Below are 21,809 nucleotides of genomic sequence, written 5' to 3' on the forward strand. Positions count from 1 at the left end.
GAATACAGAATGAATAACTCAGCCAAGCTTTTTCTGCCCTTTGGAGGTTAAATTTGACTAAGGGAGCCCTTATAAGTGCCAGGATTCTCTTTTAAATTTTGTCACTCCCTCTGTCGGGGAGGCCTGTTTCAACCTCAGTTTTCTGGATGGGGAAGTGGGCACAGAGAGGTCAGGTGACATGCAGGAGGATCCTGCCTCAACTTTCAGTAACTAGTTTCTGTTTCCTTAGACTAGAGCATATGTATCTGGGGTCTTGGCATGGATTTTTACTTTTGAAAGTTTAATGTTAAAAATCACCATTCCTTACTGTTAAAAAGAGATGTCTTTAAGCAAATAGAAAGCAAAATATACAGAGATAACATTGTTAGCATTTTAACACACCTTTTCTAGACACTGCTCTAAATAAATCAATAATTAAGTTTTATCCATGAAGATGGAGTCCTACAGATGTATTCTGACCCCCCCCCCATTTTATTTTTCATTTAAAATTTACCTTAGACCTTTTTTCATGTCACTGTTCTTCCAAGAAGTAGTTTTCCCATAACTTTAGACAGGTGAGTACTATCTTCACAGTTTTGGACATATCTGTATACTGTGCTCACATATCAGATATGTGCTCATATCTGCTCTCTTTTAAAAAATCAGAAAAGGAGACCGTATTGTTGTATGACTGGAAAATCATGGCGCTTGTTGAGACCCATATAAAATTCTAGCCACATACCGTTTGCTACAGTAAACTGAATAGGAAGCTAGGTCTTTTTGTTAAAAACAGATAATTGAAAGTATTAAACAGTGTAAAAAATATCTTTTGATATAGTTAGAGGAATCGAAAGACAACTGAAAAGGTGGTAGGTAACTTTCGCAGTATGGGATTCATTGTACTCCAATACCTTAATTAGGGGTTTTCAGTGTTTTTAAGTATTTTCATAGTGAGAAATAAAACTTGTATTTAGACCCCGCCCAGATTTACATTTAGACTTAGTACATGTAATCATATGTGCACACACACATATTTATGTATATGTTTTATATATGTTTGTGTGTGTAACATAACATACATTCCTAAAGTCACCCCAATGTATATTGTATTCCACTGTGACACATAAGACAGCATAGATTGTAAGATATGCCATTTTCTGTAACATTCAGAAGAAAATGCTACCAGTTTTAAGATGCCATTGATGGTTAAGAAATATCTCAATTTCAGAGATATTAAAATGTGAAAAAATATGTGTTAGAATTGATGAAATAAGAGATGTGCTGTGTGTTCTGTTTCTTTCTTTCTTTCTTTCTTTCTTTCTTTCTTTCTTTCTTTCTTTCTTTCTTTCATGCTGGGTGTCCATTAAGTTGGTATTATAAACCACAGTGGGTTGTAAACTGCAATTTGAAAAACGTAATGAATGCTGACTCCTACTTTGCATAAAGATTAGTATAGATGAATTTTAGATGTAAGTATAAAGGTGAAATAGGGTCACCTGGGTGACTCGGTTAAGTGTTAGACTCTTGGTTTCGGCTCAGGTTGTGATCTCCCGGTTCCTGAGAGAGCAAGTCAGGCTCAGTGCTGACAGCATGGAACCTGCTTGGGATTCTCTCTCCCTCTCTCTGCCCCTCCCCTGTTTTCACTCAATGTGTGTGCCTGTGCTCTCTCCTCTCTCTCTCTCCCCCTCCCTCTCCCTCTCTCCCTCTCTCTCTCAAAATAAATAAACTTTGGGGGGGAAAAAAGTAAAACTTCTAGGCTACTCCATGGGAGACTATATAATAAATAAACATTAAAAAATTAAGATTAATTACTTCTCTTTATTAAAAGACACCATTAAGAGAATGGAAAGTTAAGCCATAGATTAAGAGGAGACCTTTGCAATAAATATATTTGGAAAAGGACTCTATTCTAGGATAAATAAAGAATTTCTGGAAATGAGTAAGAAAAGACTGTCCAATTAAAAGTGGTCAAAAGCTATTTTTTTTAACATTTATTTTATCCTGAATTTATTCCTGGGCCGCAAGTTTTTGTTTCTCCAGTTTCCTCTTGGATATCTTTTTCTTTTGTGCAACCACTTCTTCTGATTTAGGAATACTTTGCTCTTTTTCAGTAAGGATCATCTCAATGCGTCAGGGAGAGTTCATGTATGGGTTAATCCGACCATGAGCTCTGCAAGTTCTGTGCTGCATCCTGGGGGCTTTGTTCACCTAGATGTGGTCAATGACCAGAGAATGTACATCTAAACCCTGAAGTTCAACATTACTGTCTGCATTTTTAAGCATGTACAGTAAAAATTACTATATTTTATGATCTGATTGCTCACCCCTACTATAGACCCAACAGAAATACATGCCCATGTACACCAGCAGACATGACAGAATTATTTTAAATGCCAAAAGTGGAAGTGACCTACATGTTAATCAGTAGTAAAATGAATAAATATTTTTTTGAAATAATATAGAGCAGTGAAAAAGAATGAACTGTTGCTGTATTTAAGAATCTCAAATCATAGTGTTAAGCAAAAGAAGCTAGATCTAAAGAGTATATATGATAAGAATCTATTTACTTAAAGTTCAAAAATGGGAGCACCTGAGTGGCTCAGTAGTCGGTTAAGTGTCAGACTCTTGGCTTTGGCTCAGGTTATGATCTTATGATTCGAGACCCACATTGGGCTCTGTGCTGACAGCACAAAGCCTGTTTGGGACTCTCCGTCTTTCTGCCCCTTTCCTGCTTGTGCACATGTGTGCACTCTCTGTCTCTTCTGTCTCTGTCTCTCTCAAAATAAATAAACATTAAAAAAAAGTTCAAAAATGAATGTGTAAATCTATGGTGATATTAAAAAAATTAGTGGTTACCTTTGGCCATTAATGACTGGGAGGTAATATGAGGAAAATATTTATGGACCCTGGCAATGTTCTTTATGTTGGTCTGAGTACTAGTTACACTTGAGAATTAAACCCTTTATTATATTATACTTCAATAGAAATGTTTTTAAAAAGAACTAAAAATTTCTACTATCATATATTAAAAACAAAATTTTTTTTTTACATTTATTTTTGAGAGACAGAGAGAGACAGAGCACAAGTGGAGGAGGGGCAGAGAGAGAAGGAGACACAGAATCCGAAACAGGCTCCAGGCTCTGAGCTGTCAGCACAGAGCTCAACACGGGGCTCGAACTCACAAACCATGAGATCATGACCTTGAGCCGAAGTTGGACGCTTAACCGACTGAGCTACCCAGGCGCCTGTATCATATTTTTAAATGATACCCTATTGTTGGACATTTACATTGTTTTCTAGTTTTCCATGTTATAAATTGTCATAGCTATAATTTTCTATAGAAATACAGTTCCTTAGGAAAAATTGCTAAAGTTAAATTATGTCCATTGTTAAGTAGTACTTTTTGAAGTTGATAAATATTCTCTGAAAAGTAACAGTTTATAATCTTACCAGAGCGCCCAATTCCCGTAGAGTACATAAAAATAAAAGTTGCCAATTTTGGTAGGTGAAAAATTGCATCTTTTTATTGTTGTAGGTGTTCATTTTTGATGGCCATTTAAATTTCTCATTTTGAAATATCTACTTACTCTTATTTGCCTATTAGGGTATTAGTTTTGGTTTCCTTATTAATTTATTAGAAATATTTATATAGTAACTTATTTATCATACATTGCAATACTTCCCCCAATGTATTGTATTTGTTTTTGAAATTTATTGTGAACATTCATGAGTTTGAATTTTTTTATCCAATCACATCTACATTTATTTCTGTCTTTGGTATCATGCTTGGACAGCCTTTCCCTGGTTCCATGAATTTGTAGAAACTCCTGTATGCTTGCTTTTAGTAGTTTTATGGTTGTAATTTTTCACACTTGATTCTTTGTATCCATAGTATTTATTGGGATGTAATATGAGGTAGCATTTTAACTTTTCTTTATTTTTAAAAAGTTTTTATATTCATTCATTCATTCATTCATTCATTCAAAGCAGGCTCCACACCCAGTGTGGATCACAGTGTGGGGCTTGAACTCACAGACATGAGATCAAGACCTGAGCTGAGATCAAGAGTCCCATGCTTGACCAGCTGAGCCACCCAGGTGCCCAACTTTTGTTTATTTTTATTTATATTTTTTGAGCATGTGCGTGTGTGCACAGGGCAGGGGCAGAGGGAGCGCGCGCGCGCGAGAGAGAGAGAGAGAGAGAGAGAGAGAATGAATGAATGAATGAATGAATAAATGAATCTTAAAGCAGGCTCCACACTCAATGTGAGCCCCACAGGGGACTTGATTCCAAGACCCTGGGATCATGACCTGAGCCAAAATCTAGAGTCAAACCCTCAACTGACTGAGCCACCCAGGCGCCCTCCACCCACCCCCATCTTTTATTTTTAATCCCATAAAGAGTATTATCTCTTTCTCACCAATTTGAAACTCTGACTTTAAAATACACAGATTTGTAAGTATAAATGATCGGTTTCTGGACTTTCTATTTTGTTTCATTGATCTTGCTTTGCCAGAACCATACTGCTTTAATTATTGTAGCTTAAATTTTTTAAAAAATATCTAATAATATAAGCATTCCCCTCTTTTAAAAAATAATTGGTGGTGAGGAAAGGAAGAAAAATTTTACCCTGTGTTCATTCTTCTACATACTTTGATATGATCTTGTCATGTAGTGTCAGGAACAGCCAAACACCTAGTTAGAAGTGTTGAGTAGAACTGCAGATTAGATAAACTGGAACAGAACTTACTACATTACAGAAATTACGTGGCAGTGATTTCAGACAAACTCCCAAAGAATTAAAATTTAAAAATTTTATTTTAATTGTAGAAAGAAAACAACTGGTTTGTTCCTATATGTTGATATTTGTGTGGAGGGACAAGAAGATTTTTGATTAGCTATGTTTAATGGTGGCTGGAGTTGTTGCTTTAAAAAGTCATGTATGCATAGGTGCGTTCATGTTTTTCTTCCTTCTGGAGTTGTGAGATTACTATGAGAGAGGGGACTGCTTTTTTGGAAAAGCTTGTCTCTTCTTTTTCCAAGTGAATGTTTCTCCCTCTTCAGTGATCTCATTTACCAGTAATGTGTTGGTAAGATTTAGGTTTAAGGGGAAAGAATTTTAGGTTAGACTAGGGGCCTGGGTGGAATTAACAATAACAACACAGAGGTGTTTGGTTTATTTGTGTGAGTCATTGTTCTGTTTATCTTTGGAATTTGTGGCACATAGTAACTAGCAAACTAGATTTGGACATTTCTGCTTGGCTTGATCTTAACACAATAATCTTTTCTTGATTTCTGACTGTATTTGATACTTTTTCTGTGGCCTAGCATACTCTGTAGGTTGTTTTTTTAATGTTCTATGGAAAGCCAAGCTTTTATTTGTTTGGTCTACTTGATCTGTCAAAGATGCAAGGGTGTTTTAAAAATTTAAAAAAAAAATAACTTTTTTCCTTGATATATTTTGTGGAATTTTATATTTAGTGTATATATAAAAGTACACATTATCCTCTTCACAAATTATGACTTTTAGAGATTTTTAAAAACTCTTTGTCACTCAGTGATTTGGCTTGAGTATCGTTCTCCTTGTGCAATAATGAGTTTTTCTTTCCTTAATTTGAATTTTCCTGTTCTGGTTTTGCTCATTCCTTTTATTTACCCCTTGTGATTTTTGTTATGCTTACCTTTGTGAGCAGGGGAATGCCCAGATTCAATTTTGTTTTATTAGAAAATGCTGATTGCGGCCCATTAAATGAACTTCATAGGCTACAACCAGCAGTTGGAAAATACTTGAGATGTGTTTTTCTGTACGGAAAGGACATGGACTTCTGATTAGAACAGACCTAGATCTGATTCCTGCATCTCTCATTTACCAACTTTGTGACTTTTAATCACTTACTTATCTGTTCCTCATTTTTTTTGGTAAAATTGCAATATATACATTCATATTTTTTTCCTCAAGATTAAAAGGCAATGTATGAAACAAGCCTAGATTAGAGACCCAATGAAGTTAGCTAATAGCATTTTTGCATTATATGTCATTCTTAATGTCTTAAGTCCCCCAATTTGAAAACACTAAAGAAAATGGCACAATGCTCCCATGTTTTCCAGATCCTTTGTGGTTTTTTTTTATTTTTGCTTCCTCCAAAGAGTAAAGACTCCTTTTGTATGAAAATCTTATGTTGTATAAACATTTCTCTTTTTTAAAAAAATTTTTTAATGTTTGTTTATTTTTGAGCGAGAAAGTGCAAACAGGGAAGGGGCAGAGAGAGAGGGAGACAGAATCTGAAGCAGGCTCCAGGCTCTGGGCTGTCAGCACAGAGCCCAATGCGGGGCTTGAAGTCACGAACTTTGAGATCATGACCTGAGCCAAAGTCGGATGCTTAACCTACTGAGCCACCCAGGTGCCCCTGTATAAGCATTTCTATCATGAAACTCATAATGCCGAATTTGTAGCATTTTAAAAGTAGGAAATGTATTTCTCTTATATAACTCTTAAAGTAGATTTTTTCCAAGTGAAATATATTCTCTTAGCTGGTGGCACCTACTGGCAAAGATGTATCACGACTTAGAGCTTATTGTACCTACACATAGACTCAGCTCATACAGCAGTCTGGGAAAGATGAGAGGAGACTCGGAATATTTTGTGCCTACCAAAGTGGTCATTTCCTTTGTCTCCCAGAAACCTGGGTCTGGTGAAGTGAGAGGAGGGAGGACTTCTGCATGCTATTGCCCTAGTCCAGTGTTTTCCAGTATTTGCTGAGCTCTTGTTAAATGAGGTATTGTTATAATAAGAGAGGTGTCCATGTCCAACAAACTTGGGAAAGCTAGGTTAAACTATCTTAACCTGATTGTTACTTACGAGACATCTCTGAACCTTTCGTGTCTTAAGTGTTGTGTTTTTTTAATGTTTTTATTTATTTTTGAGACAGAGAGAGACAGAGCATGAGCAGGGGAGGGGCAAGGAGAGAGGGAGACACAGAATCTGAAGCAGACTCCAGGCTCCGAGCTGTCAGCACAGAGCCCGATGTGGGGCTCAAACTCACAGACCGTGAGATCATGACCTGAGCTGAAGCCGGACGCTTAACCGATTGAGCCACCCAGGTGCCCCTTAACGAAGTGGTTTTTAACTTTGGGGGTGGGGAGGGAGAGAGCAAGTGTTTGTGCAGCATATAGCATTTGTCAGATTTTATTAGACCAAGGGACCCTTTTTTCTCTGAGCATCTCTTGTGTCACCTGGAAGACTCTTGGGAAATGATCCTCTGATCAATGTAGCTTCAGAGTAGCATTTTCCCTTTGGCAGCTTCTCCTCAGGGCTTTATAAGAGAAGTTGAAAAGATATGTATGATGGGGGAGCTATTCTGGCCACCCCAGGGCTTTATTAAATACAATTTTATTAAATCGTATCTTTTTATCCACTTTTATCAAGCCTTAAGAGAATAGTTGCTATTTTTATCAGAGGGGTTGTTTCTTTCTCATCTGTATAAATAAACACCATTTCTCTGTTTTGGAATGAGTGAAAGGAAGAAAGACAGTTGTTTCTTGTGTAATCTGTAGGGACTTCTGACTTTTTATTTCCTCCCTGAGTAAGGAAAGTATTTAGGTAGCTTAGGTCAGAAGAGTTCTGGTGGGTTCAGACTCCTGTATAACAGAAGTTTTTACTTTAATTGTTTTAACATTGTATTTATTTTTGAGAGACAGAGCCTAAATGGGGGAGGGGCAGAGAGAGAGAGGGAGACACAGAATCTGAAGCAGGCTCCAGGCTCTGATCTGTCAGCCCCACAACATGGGGCTCGGACCCACCAACTGTGAGATGATGACCTTAGCCGAAGTCGGATGCTTAACCAACTGAGCCACCCAGGCGCCCCAAAAGTTTTTAGTTTAAAACCCTACATATATGCATTCCTCATACATTTCCTCCGGTGCCTGAAGATGGGGGCAGGGACTTGCCATTTTTCTCCTACTTTATACGCTTAACTCTTCATGTTTCCAGCCATGGTTTCTTCTTGTTACTCTCTTAGAACCCAGGACATTGTGACCTTGCAAGGATGGCTTTGTAACTACTAGTTGGACCCAGCAGATGATGTATTAAGTCACTGTTTCCATTTTGTTCACTCCCCTGCCAGCTTTATGAATCTTAAGTCCTTCAAGATAGCAGTAAAAGGAAAATTACATGGAGAGAGAAGTACTACTTCTGTTTTTCTCTTGTCCACCCTCTTCTTCCCATTCAGGATCATTTATTACCGTCTACTCTAGACCTGTTTTGGACTCTTGGACACAGTGTCTTCCTCTCTAGCTCATGGTTGGCTTTCACATACGGGGAACCCTGACCGTTTGCCCTTCTCCCCCATTGCAGACCTTGGCACTGTGGGACTTGTAAGATTTTATTGAGGGAGCCAGTGGATTTTCTCTACAGGCAGCCATCTGGAGCCATTCTGTCAAAGCCTGAGGTTAAAAAGTGTGAGAAGATAACACTTAAGGGAAAGTAGCATCTTCAAAGCTGGGCATGAATGATTTTTTGAGTACCAGTTACACACCAAGCACTGTGCTGGGGAGTCTCCATCCCACAGTACCTCTATATGGTTTGTATTTGTCCATGGGTAAAAGACCTTACTCAGAATCACACACACACATACACACACACACACACACACACACACTGAATAAGTGACCACCTCACAAATGCAACGTCTCTCTGGTTTCAAAGCCTTTGACTGTTGTACTACATACTGTATTCCTGATCAGAGCGAGCTATGTGACCTGCAAAGTACTAGTGTTCTGTAGTGATTCTTCTGTCATTACCCACGTTGGGAAATACTGTGTGGGTGCAAACATTTTATGACTTGAAGAAAACAAAGGAAAAATAGGGAAGTTTTGAGAGATAGGCTTATCCCTAAAGGCAGTAAACAGAATCTTGTAAACACCAGTGACTTAAACAGATCTATAGGATTCTTTTGAATAATACTGTGGAGTGTTATAGTTTATCTTTTGTACCCCAATCTTAGAACTTTAGGTTTGGGAAAGAATCTTAGAGGTTCTTGAATTGTTATTCCTTTCGGAGCACTACTCTCCCACTTCCCCTTCTCATTAAGTTTCCATTTAGCCATTAGGTAGGAGCTTCAAAAGGGAAAATCCAATCATGTATAATCTCTAGTTAATGGGCATCTATTGAGCGACTAGGTCACCAGAAAGAATAATCGCACAGTGCCTCTTTGTGCGGTAAACACAAAAATCAAAAGCTCATGCATTCCCAAGGCAAGCCAGATTGTTACTGGCTACCAGCATCCTCCCCTTCAGGGAAGAAGTTGGGGCACCCACCACTGGTGCTTGCTGAGGGAGATTGCAAAGCCGGTCTAGAAAAACAAGGTTATCAAGGAAGGAAAGAGAAAAGCAAGGGGGGACTTCCAGAGCTTGGCAGTACTAAATGCAGGTGATGGTTGGGATGGATTACTGAATAGCAGACATTCTAGTAAATGTATGTGCAATCAAAGAACTAAGTGGGTCTCCGTGGCTTCTTGCCACAAGTTAAAAGAATAACAGTGATGTTGAGGTAGAGCCTCAGCCCCAGTCCCATAATTTAGCTTGTTTTCTAAGTATGCCCAGCCTTCATATATAAAGACTTTATGCTTAGTTTTGTCCAGCAACTAACTGTAACTTCGACTAACGTATGAAGATGAGCACAACCCTTTTGACCCCAAAATGGCATCTGTTAGTCACATGCCAAATAGTTCTTGGGTTGGTGTTGGTACATTCTACTTTGGGTTTTCAAAATTATATTTTGGTGTAGGATTTGCAAAACTCGGCATAATTCAAATAACCTGTTTTTCCCCCCTTAGAACACTTCAGTTATGGAGGATCAAAATGAAGATGAGTCCCCAAAGAAAAATACTCTTTGGCAGGTAGGAATGACGACGCACAGATAAGAGCAGTTGACTTACTATAGATAAGATGCTCCCTCAGCTCATGTCCTCAATGAAAACTAGAGCCAAGCAAGCGTTTTTGTTTTCTTTTGTGCAATTTTGCTAGTTTCGGAATTCACTCTAATTTATCTTCTGTTCCTCAGGGAAGTGTCATTACTAATAGTAAAAAATTTTGGAGTTGCTACAAAGATTCTGAAGTGTCTGTAGCCTAAAATACTCAGTTTGTCGCCACAGTCCAAGCCAAAGATGGTCAGTGGTGGCATCCTTTGTCACCAGAATAGCACCGTGCCATACCAGTGTGTGTGCATTGGTGATTTTGTCTCCCTACCCTCACCCTTCTCCCCCATTTCTTGTTAGTTTGCCCTTTCCTTTCTTCTTTCTTGGTTCTTTTTAGTCCTGCCAGTTTTCCTCCCAATTCCCCAGGGTTTTTTTTGCGCTAGCTATGGGGAGGGATGCTATGTAAAGTTTCATGATTGGATCTTTCCATCAACCATTATGGTACAAATAACTTTGCCCCTCAGAAAGACACAGTAAGAGGCAAATAAACCTAAAGATGAAGAGAATAATGTTAAAAATATTCTCTGCGTTCATTTGATTTGAAATGAGAGGAGTAGATGAGTTAGCAAGAATAAAGTATGCCCAACAAATTTACGATGAAATAAGCAAAGCAAAACAATGTCAGGAAAATCTGGGCTCAGCAGGTGGCTAGAAGTAGAAATGGGAAATGTGCTGTAGAACTGTGCACTTGCCACTGCGTCGGGGGAACTGTGTGCAGCTTGATGTCTGTTCCTCCTTCGTGCTCCGTATTTTCCGATAGGGTTCTCTTCATTGACTATTGATTTTTCAGTTCACAGTGGTTCTTAACATTTTGGCTTTCAGTTTTTCTTTCGTAAGTTCTTTTAGTTAACTAGTTAATGGTATACCAGTGCTGTAGGGAAGTTAGATGTTTAAGAACCCTTCTGTAAATGAAATAATAATCCCTTTGCTTATCAAATGATAACGGATGTGAAAGTATTTTGGAAATTATAAAGCAGTACACAAATGCAAGTTGTTACCATATATTTAACCTGTCAGGAAAGCAAGTTTTGACAAGTTACAATGAGTAAAATGTAGAAAAGAAGGAGGAAGGAAATATGGCTGTTTTTTTTAATATATCCTTTATTCTGTCTTGTGTGTTCCCCATTGCACAAACTAACCGTGATTGTAATGCTGTATAAAATTCTGCATCTTGTCTTTTGTTCCTTAATATTGTTTCATAAACATGTTCTCTTGTTATTAAGATGTTACTATATAAACCTAATTTTAATGGCTTCATTATAGTACCTTATGTAGATGTATTATTATTTGCTTTAACCAAGTTGCCTATAGTCGGGCAGTTACTATAACATTATACTCAACACCCTTATACTTAAAAGTAGCAGAGATGTCCCTTATACTAGCTGATACTCACCACCGTGAAGAATTTTCACTTCTGACTGTTTTGAACGTTGATTTTTGGGCTCTGTCAGATAGAGGTCTTAACTACAAGCAGCATCATAAATTTCTGTTCAATGCTGCCCTCTGGTGGTACCCAGTGTCAGTGAGCTCTCCATCCAATTTCCAGGGGGGGAAAAACATTCCTAGAGAAGGAGGTAGTCAGATAAATGGGATGGGAGGTGAATGCCTTCTCACTATGTACCTTTAAATGTGGACATAAAAACTTGCTGCAGAGAGGTATGATATATAAGATTTTAATAAGGAAAGTCAGACTCCTTTGGTTATTTATGAAGGATGTCTTCTTTCTGGGATAGATTCAGTTAAATTAGGGGACATAGTGATAACAAAGCTCTTGGTTTTTTCTGTGTAAAACTTCTGAGATAAGCTCATGCATGGAGTTAATGCATGTCTGTAATATAACTCTTCAGTTTTCAAAATTCTCTTCTAGGCTATTTCTGGTGTTATACATGAAGGGGCTCTCAAAGGAGTGACTGGTAGATAGCTTGGCAAATGTTTGACAAAAACATTGAAGTAATTTTGGTTTTAAATAGGGATGTTACTGAGCCTCATAGCACCAGTGGCAGTTGTGGCTTCAGTCTGGGGATTCCAATTTTTTTTTTTTTTGATGCTGTTGTCAGATAAAGTATATGTAGTTTTTATTTTTTAAGAAATATACTGGTTTTATGCAAGAACCATCATCCATGTAGCTTTGAGGAGAAATGATGCATAGGTAGTATAGGAGTCTGTGGGATATCATCGACCAACTCTATAGGATGAGAATCTTTTGAGGTGTATGTGGTTTACCTTGGGTTGCTTTCAGAGTAGGTGAAGAAAAAAAAGGAGTGAAAGTCTAAACTGTTATTTGCTAGCAGTCTAGTAGCTCTGGTAACAGCTTGGAGATGGGTTCAATTTTTAGATTGAATTGCCTTCAGATTTCTTCATTAAATGGACCAGTGGTTTTCAAAGTGTGGTCTCTAAAGTGCATTCTCCGGACCATCAGCACCAGTACCACCTGGGAACTTGCAACTTCTCAGGCTCTACTCCAGACCTATAGAATGAGGACGTCTGTGGTGGAGCCTGGCAGTCTGTCTGTTAAGAAGCCCTCTTGTTACTCTGATGCACACACAGGTGTGAGAACCATTGGCTAGATGAGTATAGCATTGACTTTGATCTTTGAAGAAGTAAAGCAAACTACTAATAGTCAATCAGTTGCTACTTTGCCAAGTTGAGCACGTTCTCTAAGATATCTCTGACATTGGTTATCTAATAACCACATGGTTTTGGCATAAGCATTGGAGAATGATGACTTGGGACACCAGATAGCTTTATAAATAGCTGTAAATTTGACATTTACTTTAGAGACTTAATTTGAGGCCCTAAATACATTTTAAATTACTTCATGAATAAATTAATAAAGGAATGAGTTTGGCTTCAGGGTATAGCTGGTATTTTAAGATTAAATACACAGGGTGAAAAATGTTTCCAATAAAATACTAATTAGAGTTTTTTTCCTTGTCAAACTAATTATTTTTTTTTTATTTTTCTAAAATAGATAAGTAATGGAACATCATCTGTGATCGTCTCCAGAAAGAGGCCATCAGAAGGAAACTATCAAAAAGAAAAAGACTTGTGTATTAAATATTTTGACCAGTGGTCTGAATCAGATCAAGTGGAATTTGTGGAACACCTTATTTCACGAATGTGTCATTATCAGCATGGACATATTAACTCTTACCTGAAGCCCATGTTGCAGCGGGACTTTATTACCGCTTTACCAGGTAACTGTACTTGTCTTTTAAAAGGCTGAGCCGTAGAAGAATGTCTAGTCCAAGGGCCTACGCAGAAGTCAGTAGATATTTGTGAAATGAATGAATGAGTACAGTGTGACTACAGTGTGAGTTTCTTTGGTACCCATACTATATTTTATTATGGCATTGGAAAAGGAGTTATAATTTAGGATCTGTATAGGAAATGTAGGCAGTTGCCACGATTAGTGGTGTTGATCATTGGTCATACCATTGTTTAATTTAGTTTAATGAGCTAATGCTATCCTGTTTTTTAAAGTGTTTATTTATTTTGAGGTGGGGGAGAGGCAAAGAGAGAGGGAAAGAGAAACCCAAGCAGGCTGTGTACCGTCAGCACAGAGCCCAATGCAGAGCTTGATCCCATGAACTGTGAGATCAAGACCTCAGCTGAAATCAAGAGTTGGATGCTTAGCTGACTGTGCCACCCAGGCATCCCTATGCTGTTAGTTTTGATGTAGCCTATATATAATCTGGATTTTGCTTTTATAAGTAATTTAAAAAATATATGAGATAATTTTTCCTACAGCATTTATGTTTAAGCAGTGTCCCAAAGTTTAGGATGTTCATTTGTACTTAAAATGACACTTAGGGTAGGGAATGGTACAAATGTCTTGGAAAAACTGGTGGCATGTCTTTATTACGTTTTTTGAAAAACTTATTTCTGGATCTTCTCCCTCACCACTTCTCTTTTTCTCTCTCCCTCCCTCTCTGTTTCTCTCTCTCCCTCTTCCTTCCATCCCCATACTCCTCTGGTTAAGTTTACTTTGATTTAAAAAAAAAAAAAGAGAGAGAGAGAAACTATTTTTTTAGAGTAGTTTTAGGTTCAGAGCAAAATTGAATGGAAAATACAGAGAATTCATATAGTCTCCATATCCCCATCCTACCTCACTATCACCATCCCATCCAGCCTCCCCCGTTAACATCCCATCCAGGTGGCTCATTTGTTCTGGGACACATGGGCCTACATTGACACATTATTATCACCCACAGTCCATACTCATTAGGGGTCACTCTTGGTGTGCATTCTTTGGGTTTGCACAAATGTGTAATGACATGTATCTGCCATTATTGTATCATATTGAATAGGTTCACTGCTCTAAAAAGCCTCTGTGCTCTGCCTGTTTTATGCCCACTTTGATTTTTGATCACTCATTAATTCTGTGTTTTCTTTCTTTATTTTTCCTCCTCCTCCTCCTCCTCCTCCTCCTCCTCCTCCTCCTCCTCCTTCTCCTTCTTACTTTAATTTTGATTTTAACTTTAATTTTAAATTTGACTAGGTAAGATAGATTTCTGAAGAGAATGCTGGCCAGAATGCTTCTTCTAATAATGGTCATTGTGGTCTAGAGGTTATAACTGCCATGCCAGGGTAGACCTAGAAATAGCCAGGGATAAAAGTGCCATTGCCACCAGCCCTGTCCTGTCAGAGCTTCTCTTCAAAGAAGAGCTCTTCTCTTCAAAGAGTAGCTCCTTCCTTAGCTTGTCTGTGATTTACAGTGCATCAGGACTCCATGCTCTAAGTATTTTCATGGCAAATAGGAGCTGTTCTCAGGTCTCATGCAAATTGAAAGGCCAGTTTTGAATTTCGAATCTTTCTTCCAAAATGTGTAAATTTACTTTCTACAGTGGGAGTGTAAGGATATTTGAGAGTTAGCTTAGGAAATTTTGACTCTTCTGGTTTATTTTATGCTGAAATATAGCACTGTTTGCTCCATTTCATTCATTAGTATTTCTAGAAAAGAAAATAAGAACCCTCTCTTTCTAGAATTGTGTAGTATTTAATTGCTACGAAGGATCTTAGCCATCACTTAATCCTCTTTCTCATTCTATAGACCAGGAAGCCAAGGATCAGAGAAATTTCATGAAATGACAAAGATCATACATCTTGGTTATTGTGGTGATTGAATTGTGGGTGATGGTGGGGGCTGGTTCAAAAGTTAGTGCAAAGGCTGAAATTGCTAGGATTACTCTGGAAAATTCTTATTGGCCATAGTATAGAATACATGTTTACAACCCAATTTACAGCCCAGTTATTTATGATAGGGAGAAAGGAGGAAACAGATATGGTTTTAATTGTATGAGAGGGAAGGAGGGTGAGGGGTTCAGGGGGAGAGAATTATAAGTGAGTTTAAGTAAAGTGATTGACCATGTGGTGCCGTCTCTCTGGTATGAGCAGTGCCAGAACTCAGAACCTCCAGCAGCCAAGCCTTTCTGTGGACTCAGGTTCCATCTCATATCTAGAAAAGATCAGACAGTTAAATATTCGATGATAGTACTTGTTCCTCATAAGTGCTTTGAAACTATGCCTCCATTTTGCTCAAGGAAACCTGTTGTTTTTTGGTGTGCTTGCTTTGTGCTGCTTTGGTTTTATTTTTGCCTGTAATTTGCTTCTCAAACATTTTAGAGTGCCAGGAAACTCACCTTGTATTTACAGAATATCCACAAGGTGGCACTGTTGAAGTTCTCTTGATTTGCAGAGTGCAGTCCAGAGGCAACCCCTTCTCTTGGGGAGTGTACAGTCTTGGAGAAGAGACAGAACAGATGAACATGTGTTATGTATATAAATATGGTTAGTATAATTGCATACGATTCAGTTTTCATTACAGCGAATTTTAAGGCATTGTCCATATCTCTGTTAAAGTGGAATTTTGTGGTATTGAATATTACATGAAATGAATGGACCGTTGGCTGGGACATGGAAATATTTTTGTTAAAATGCTATTTGTTTTAACAGGATTTGATCTGAACATATATACATATGTCAGTATATATCATACATACGAATCTAATAGCTGGGGACAAGCTGGCCAAGTTGATTGTGTTCGTGTCTAGTAGACTTGGATTAAACCTGGCATTAGTTCCTTAACACAGACCCTGCCTTAAGAGTATTAGGGGAGAAACTGGTCCATGTGTACGTGCATACTTAAATTTAATAATGTATGGAGCAACTTAGTAATCACTATTCTAGTTTGGTGTTGAACTTTTACCATAGATGATCTTGAGTTTGAAGTTTTACTCTGTTTCAGTTGTCAACTTAAGACTTCTTTTGATTGGGAAAACCATTAATTCTATAAAAATTGTCTGTAGTTCTCGCTTTTTAATGCTTACTGTGAATATCATACCTGTCAGTATAGGGAAAATGGAAAATGTTTGCGGTCTCTGGCTCCTTTTGGTTCAGTGGAAAAAGTGATAATTATGATATGCTTTTCTAAAAATCATGGTAAATGTTTAGTCTGCAATGTCAATTTCTGCAGGCTAAGTTTGTGGTTTGTAAGAACTGTTGTTAAAGGGAAAATTTACATCATTTGAAGTAGAGGCAGATTGTACTTCAAAGAGGATGATAAGCATTGGCGATGTTTTTGGTGAGGTATCTGAGCAATTAAGAATTTTGAAACACTTAGCTTCCTGGCCATGGTTTATTCATTTGTCTTCTCCCCAAGTAAGGGCGATAAACCATTATGGACTGTAAATGTGACAGACTAAATCAAAGGTCTTGAGAGAGCATAGCTGAGGCTTTAGGCTGGATGTAGGGCCAAGGACCAGCATGACAGAGTGGAAAGAGTATGGGTGTTGGATTTAGACAGTCCCTAGATTTGAATCCCAACCCCTGCACTTGATACTTACATGAGCCCACTTTTTGGAGCCTCAGTGTCTTTATCTGTATGGGAATAATAATAATAATACTTCATGGGATATTGTAAAGATTAAAGACAATGTATGTAATATGCCTGACATCTGGTGGGTATTGTGAGGATGGTAGCTTTAAAAAGAAAAAGAAAAAAGAAAAAAAAAAAAACCTGGAGAGACAGGAAACACCTGCTTCTCCAGAGGTAGTAAGATTTGTTGCCAGGAAGTTTTAATTATTCACCTGCTAATTTCTGAATTGATTCATCCTGACATCATAGAGGTAGATGCTTGCGCCATTTTGTTGGGACAACAAAATGTTGAACTTTGTGACTTGAGGGTCATTTCACTTCATTTCTGTCTGAATCCTTAGGTCTGTATATGCCAAGTTAAAGGCATCCATTGACATCCTATTGCTGTCAGCAGTTGCATTGTTTTTTCTTTCAAAAGGTTGCTAAGTTCAGATTTTACCACTAGATCTGTGACTAGGAAGGGACAGCAGGAGTGGGTGGGGAAGGAAGTTTCTTTGCAGCTGCCCTTTGAAATGTGTTTCTAAAATAATAAAAGTTTCTGTAATTGTATGATCTAAGCAGCTGTGTTAAAACTGGCTGTAGTCAAGGGCATTGAAGTGACATTATACATTTGAGTTTCATTTTGATATAGTGTTGTTTACATACTGAGCTTTGAAATTTGTGCCTCTTAATTGTTTTAATTTATTGTTGAAATTTTTCCAGACCTTCGTCTGGTGCCTATAATTAGCAACAGAAGCACTTCTTCAGCATTGTGTGTGCCGTATTCTGGCCTCATTTTCTGAAACCATAATGTGTCCTCTTGTTGCCTTGGGAAGGGAGGTGGTAGTGGGAGACCGGGGGCGGGGGGGGGGGAGGGGGGGGGGGAGGGGGTCTCAGCAAGATAGAGAAATGAGAGCCAGATATTGGTACTTAAGAAAATGCTTAGTTTTAACACTTCAAAGCACCTTCTGGCCTGAGCAGATGGCCCACCTTCTTCAGTAACTTCTTTGTCCTGAATAGGCTTGAAACGAGAAAGTTACATGGTCTGCTTGGCTCCTGGGGATACTGTTCTAAGGTGTTCTCGTAGAGATTGTGGGATTCCTGTTATGCTGACATTTAAGGGGATATGCGACTTAGCACCAAGATGTTAGAATGGGCTTTAGTGCTTTGCTAGAGGAGCTGTTCAGCATTTTTCTTTGTGGAAAATAACAAGAGCAACATTGCTTAGTTTCTTTGACCAATGGTAGCAGTTAAGGGGATTTGGAGATGAGGGAAGGAGAGCAGAGACTGACACTAGCAAGAGCCTGCTCTGTATCTGGCTCCTTCGTAGCCTTCTCCTGTTAACCTTCCCAACAAGGCTAAGAAGTTCCTTCTCTGTAAAATGAGGATATTGAGAATAACTGTTGTCAGAGTGTTACTGTGCACATTATATCAGATCATTCATGACAGGTGTCTAATATTATTCCTATTTTATGGGAGACTGAGATCCAAAAAGGAAAACTGATTTGCTTCAACCCAGGTTATCTGACTCTACAGCCAGTGCATTTTCCAAGAGACTGAAATGCCCTGCCTCCTGGAATTGATGGCGTGAACTTAAAGCATTATGCAAGGGAAGTCAGTCTTCTAGATATGATGGAGTTGTGGCTGGATTGGAGTGATGGCATTTGAAAGAGGAGGAAAGATGTGTTTGAGATTTCCTTATGTAGAAACTCAGTGATAGTCTAATGGTGAGCTAGACTAAAAAGGATATCAATTGCTATAAGGCAGTAGTTCCCAGTATCAGAATTATCTGGTGGCACTTCTAAAAAGACAGATTCCTGGTCTTCACCATGTAAACATGCTGATTCAGTAGACCAAAAAAATGTCCAGGGAATCTGTTTTTGGTGGTGGTGTTTTTGTTTGTTTTATTTTAAGTTGGTTTTTTGTTTTTTTTGTTTTTTGTTTTTTTTTGAGAGAGAGAGAACGAGCGAGCCCACAGGCACACACATGAATGGGGGAGGGACAGCAAGGGGGGTGGAGAGAGAATCCTAAGTAGGCTCCACGCTGTCAGCACAGATTCCCACTCGGGGCTCAATCCCACGAACCATGAGGTCATGACTTGAGGACCTGAGCTGAAACCAAGAGTCGGATACCCTATTGACTGATCCACCCAGGTGCCCCTGTTTATTTTTAAAAATCACTTGCCCTAAGTGATTCAACTACAACTACACAGGCTTCTGAGAGCCAGCTCCTGGACCACCCAGCCAGGTAGAAGACTTGGATGGATGCCACTTTCCCAGCTCAGATACAGACGATGGAGGTGTTGCAGTCATTGAGGAAGTTGCACTGAGTTGCAGTGAGAAAGCAGCTATCCGATGCATTCTTATCTCACTATGCATTTCATCACTCAGAGCGAGGGACTCATGAGGGGAATTGGTTAGGGGTGTGTTTATAACCAATTAGGAGGATTTAGTTGACGATATGGAAGTAATGTGGACCTTGAAAGGTGACTGTACTCATAGGATGTGAGAAACTAGATGAGATAAGAACCCAGAATTAGAAAAATTCAGAGAAGAGCTAAATCTATTAGCCCATGATTAGAGGTGCTAAAAGAAAATGTGATTGTAGAGGGCAGAGACATTCTGAAATTTGAAATTCTTGTCAGTAAATTTGTCAGCCCTAGCAGTGGAGAGGTACAAGTACCCTATGATTATCCATGGATCTCCCTGATTTTAAATGCAAATGGAAGAAAGGAGCACATGATCATGGAGATACACAAAAAGGAAACACACAGCTTCTATAGACAAGTAGACCTAAAGACATTGTGTGCCAGGGTAGTGATTGAACACTTAGTTGTGATTTTCAGAATTGTGGAACGTTGAGAAGTAATTGAAAACCATAGGCAGAGGGGCTCCTGGGTGGCTCAGTCGGTTAAGTGTCTGACTTGATTTTGGCTCAGGTCATGATCTCGGAGTTCGTGGGTTCCAGCCCCACACTGGGCTCTGTTCTGACAGTATGGAGCCTGCTTAGGATTCACTCCTTCTCCATCCCTCCATCTCTCCGTCTCTCCATCTCTCTCTGCAGCTCAAAATAAACAAACATTAGAAAACTGTAGGCAGAGCTACTAGGTACAGTTGTACCCTTTACAGCTTGTACAACTGCGTTTGGTAGCCCTGCGTGGATAGTACTCTGAGATGATTGATGAGCAGGCTTCCTGGTGTTAAGAGCTGGAGACCTGAGGTTGGGTGTATTTGGGGGATATTGGCTAGTAAATTTAATGTTATACTGTGACAGACTTTTAAAATGGATTGTCAAAGTTAATTAATTTGCAGCTGAAGAGACCGTGTAGGGTTGTGTAAACCTATAAGGATGTATACAGAATGCTGGGAACCTTTATCTCTGAGAGGATTTAGGGATTAAAAATTTTTGCTTATATGCCTTTTATAATTTTTGTGTCATGAACTTGGGTTATATATGTTAAAAAAGGGTTACAAAGCAGCTCCTTGCCAACTTGTAAACAAAAAATACAATACCAACTTCATGTAGGAAGCACCAGCAAGGGACTACAAAGAGTAACCATACCAAATTCACTTGATTGTGGGGTGGGAGATTGGGATAAGGCTATCAGATTAGTAGGTCAGAAGAATGGTGCAAAGGTAAAGGTGATAGGGTCTTTATGGGGGGCAGAGTTTCTCCAAATATCCGAACACTGAATAGAGAGATGTGGGCTGGACAGTAGTACATCCGGGTGGCCACAGAACCAGTGGCTCTGTATTGGTACTGTGAGTATTTAATGAATGGATCCACAGTAGCCTCGATGGAAATACAGATCTAGAATCGTGGGTGCTGTCCTTGGTTCTGACCCATTTAACATGTTTGCCAAGAACTTGGGATAAAGACTTACTACATTTGCCCATCATGCAGATTTGGTGTGGAATATCCACTCTTCTGGATGACAGAATCAGAATTCTAGAGGTTGACATGCAAGGGTCAGATTAAGCTTCAAAGGTGAATTACAGTAAGGATAACTATAAACTTTTGCATGAAGCTGCCCTTCACCTCTCCATTAGCCATACAAATGTAGAATTCGGGGGGATTTTATTTTTTAAGTTTATTTATTTATTTTGAGAGAGAGAGAGCATGCCTGTGAGCAGGGGAGGGGCAAAGGGAAGATGAGGGAGAATACCAAGCAAGCTCCACACTGTCAGCACCAAGCCCAATGTGGGGCTTGATCCCCCGAACCGAGAGATCGTGACCTGAGCCAAAATCAAGGGTGCCAGACACATAACTGACCGAGCCACCTGGGCACCGTGGGGGAATTGCTTTAATAAATCTTTTTGGAAAACAGGCCTAGGAATTTATTTATCTTACTCATCTTAGGAATCTACTGTGATAGGACTACTAGATAAAGGCAGTATAATCTTTGACTGCATTAACTGTGATATAATGACAGTCACCAGAAAAAATAGTGGTCTCAGTGTATGTAGTCTTTATGATCAGATCAGAGCTTGGATATTAGATCTAGTCCAGAGTAGGAGAATTAGTATGTGAAAAGCCTGTAAACCACAATCAAGAAAGAGTATAAAGTGTCATTCTCAGAGTTGAAGAAACCATTAGTCTGTAAAGCATTTTAACGCACCATCTCATTCTGATATTTTCAAAATAGAGATTATTATCCCCATCCTATACAGATGAGGAAAACTGAGCTCTGAAAGTTTAAAAGAATTACTTACATCCTGCAAAGTTAATGCTACTATATGGCTTCTATTTATCTTAAAAAAGAGAACAAGTATTAACCTTATATGGTGTTTTGTTTCCTTTAAAATCTTTTTATAAAGTTCTTCCATCTGATTCTTACTGGTAGTATGCGAAAGGACAGTGGTTACTGGTAATTACCATTATTTAATGGTAAAAGACCAAAGGGCAGTGATGTTTCAGGATTATGTTTAAATATTTGTTTCATGTCAGAGAACTGCTACATGGTGAGCCTTGACTTGAAATTGAAATTTTCTGCCTATACG

The 21,809-nt window shown here is 38.7% G+C and overlaps 1 protein-coding gene across 15 annotated transcripts in view; it reads left to right on the top strand.

Moving 5' to 3' along the window:
• Positions 1–21,809, top strand: part of FBXW11 (F-box and WD repeat domain containing 11) — a 120,481-nt gene that overhangs the window by 66,351 nt on the left and 32,321 nt on the right. For 12 of the 15 annotated variants that reach the window (XR_007461588.1, XR_007461589.1, XM_049648677.1 and 9 more), the window contains 2 exons: positions 9,813–9,875; positions 12,925–13,150. Coding sequence is in view for 13 of the 15 variants with exons in the window: in XM_049648677.1 (XP_049504634.1) it covers positions 9,813–9,875; positions 12,925–13,150 (289 nt within the window). In the remaining 2 variants the exon portion in view is untranslated. Of the gene's footprint in view, positions 1–617; positions 4,077–9,812; positions 9,876–12,924; positions 13,151–21,809 lie in introns of those variants that run through there. The other 3 variants (XM_049648672.1, XM_049648683.1, XM_049648682.1) reach the window with 2 other exon arrangements.

Source organism: Panthera uncia, assembly GCF_023721935.1.
Source record: "Panthera uncia isolate 11264 chromosome A1 unlocalized genomic scaffold, Puncia_PCG_1.0 HiC_scaffold_17, whole genome shotgun sequence".
In the NCBI taxonomy this organism is placed as follows: Eukaryota; Metazoa; Chordata; class Mammalia; order Carnivora; family Felidae; genus Panthera; species Panthera uncia.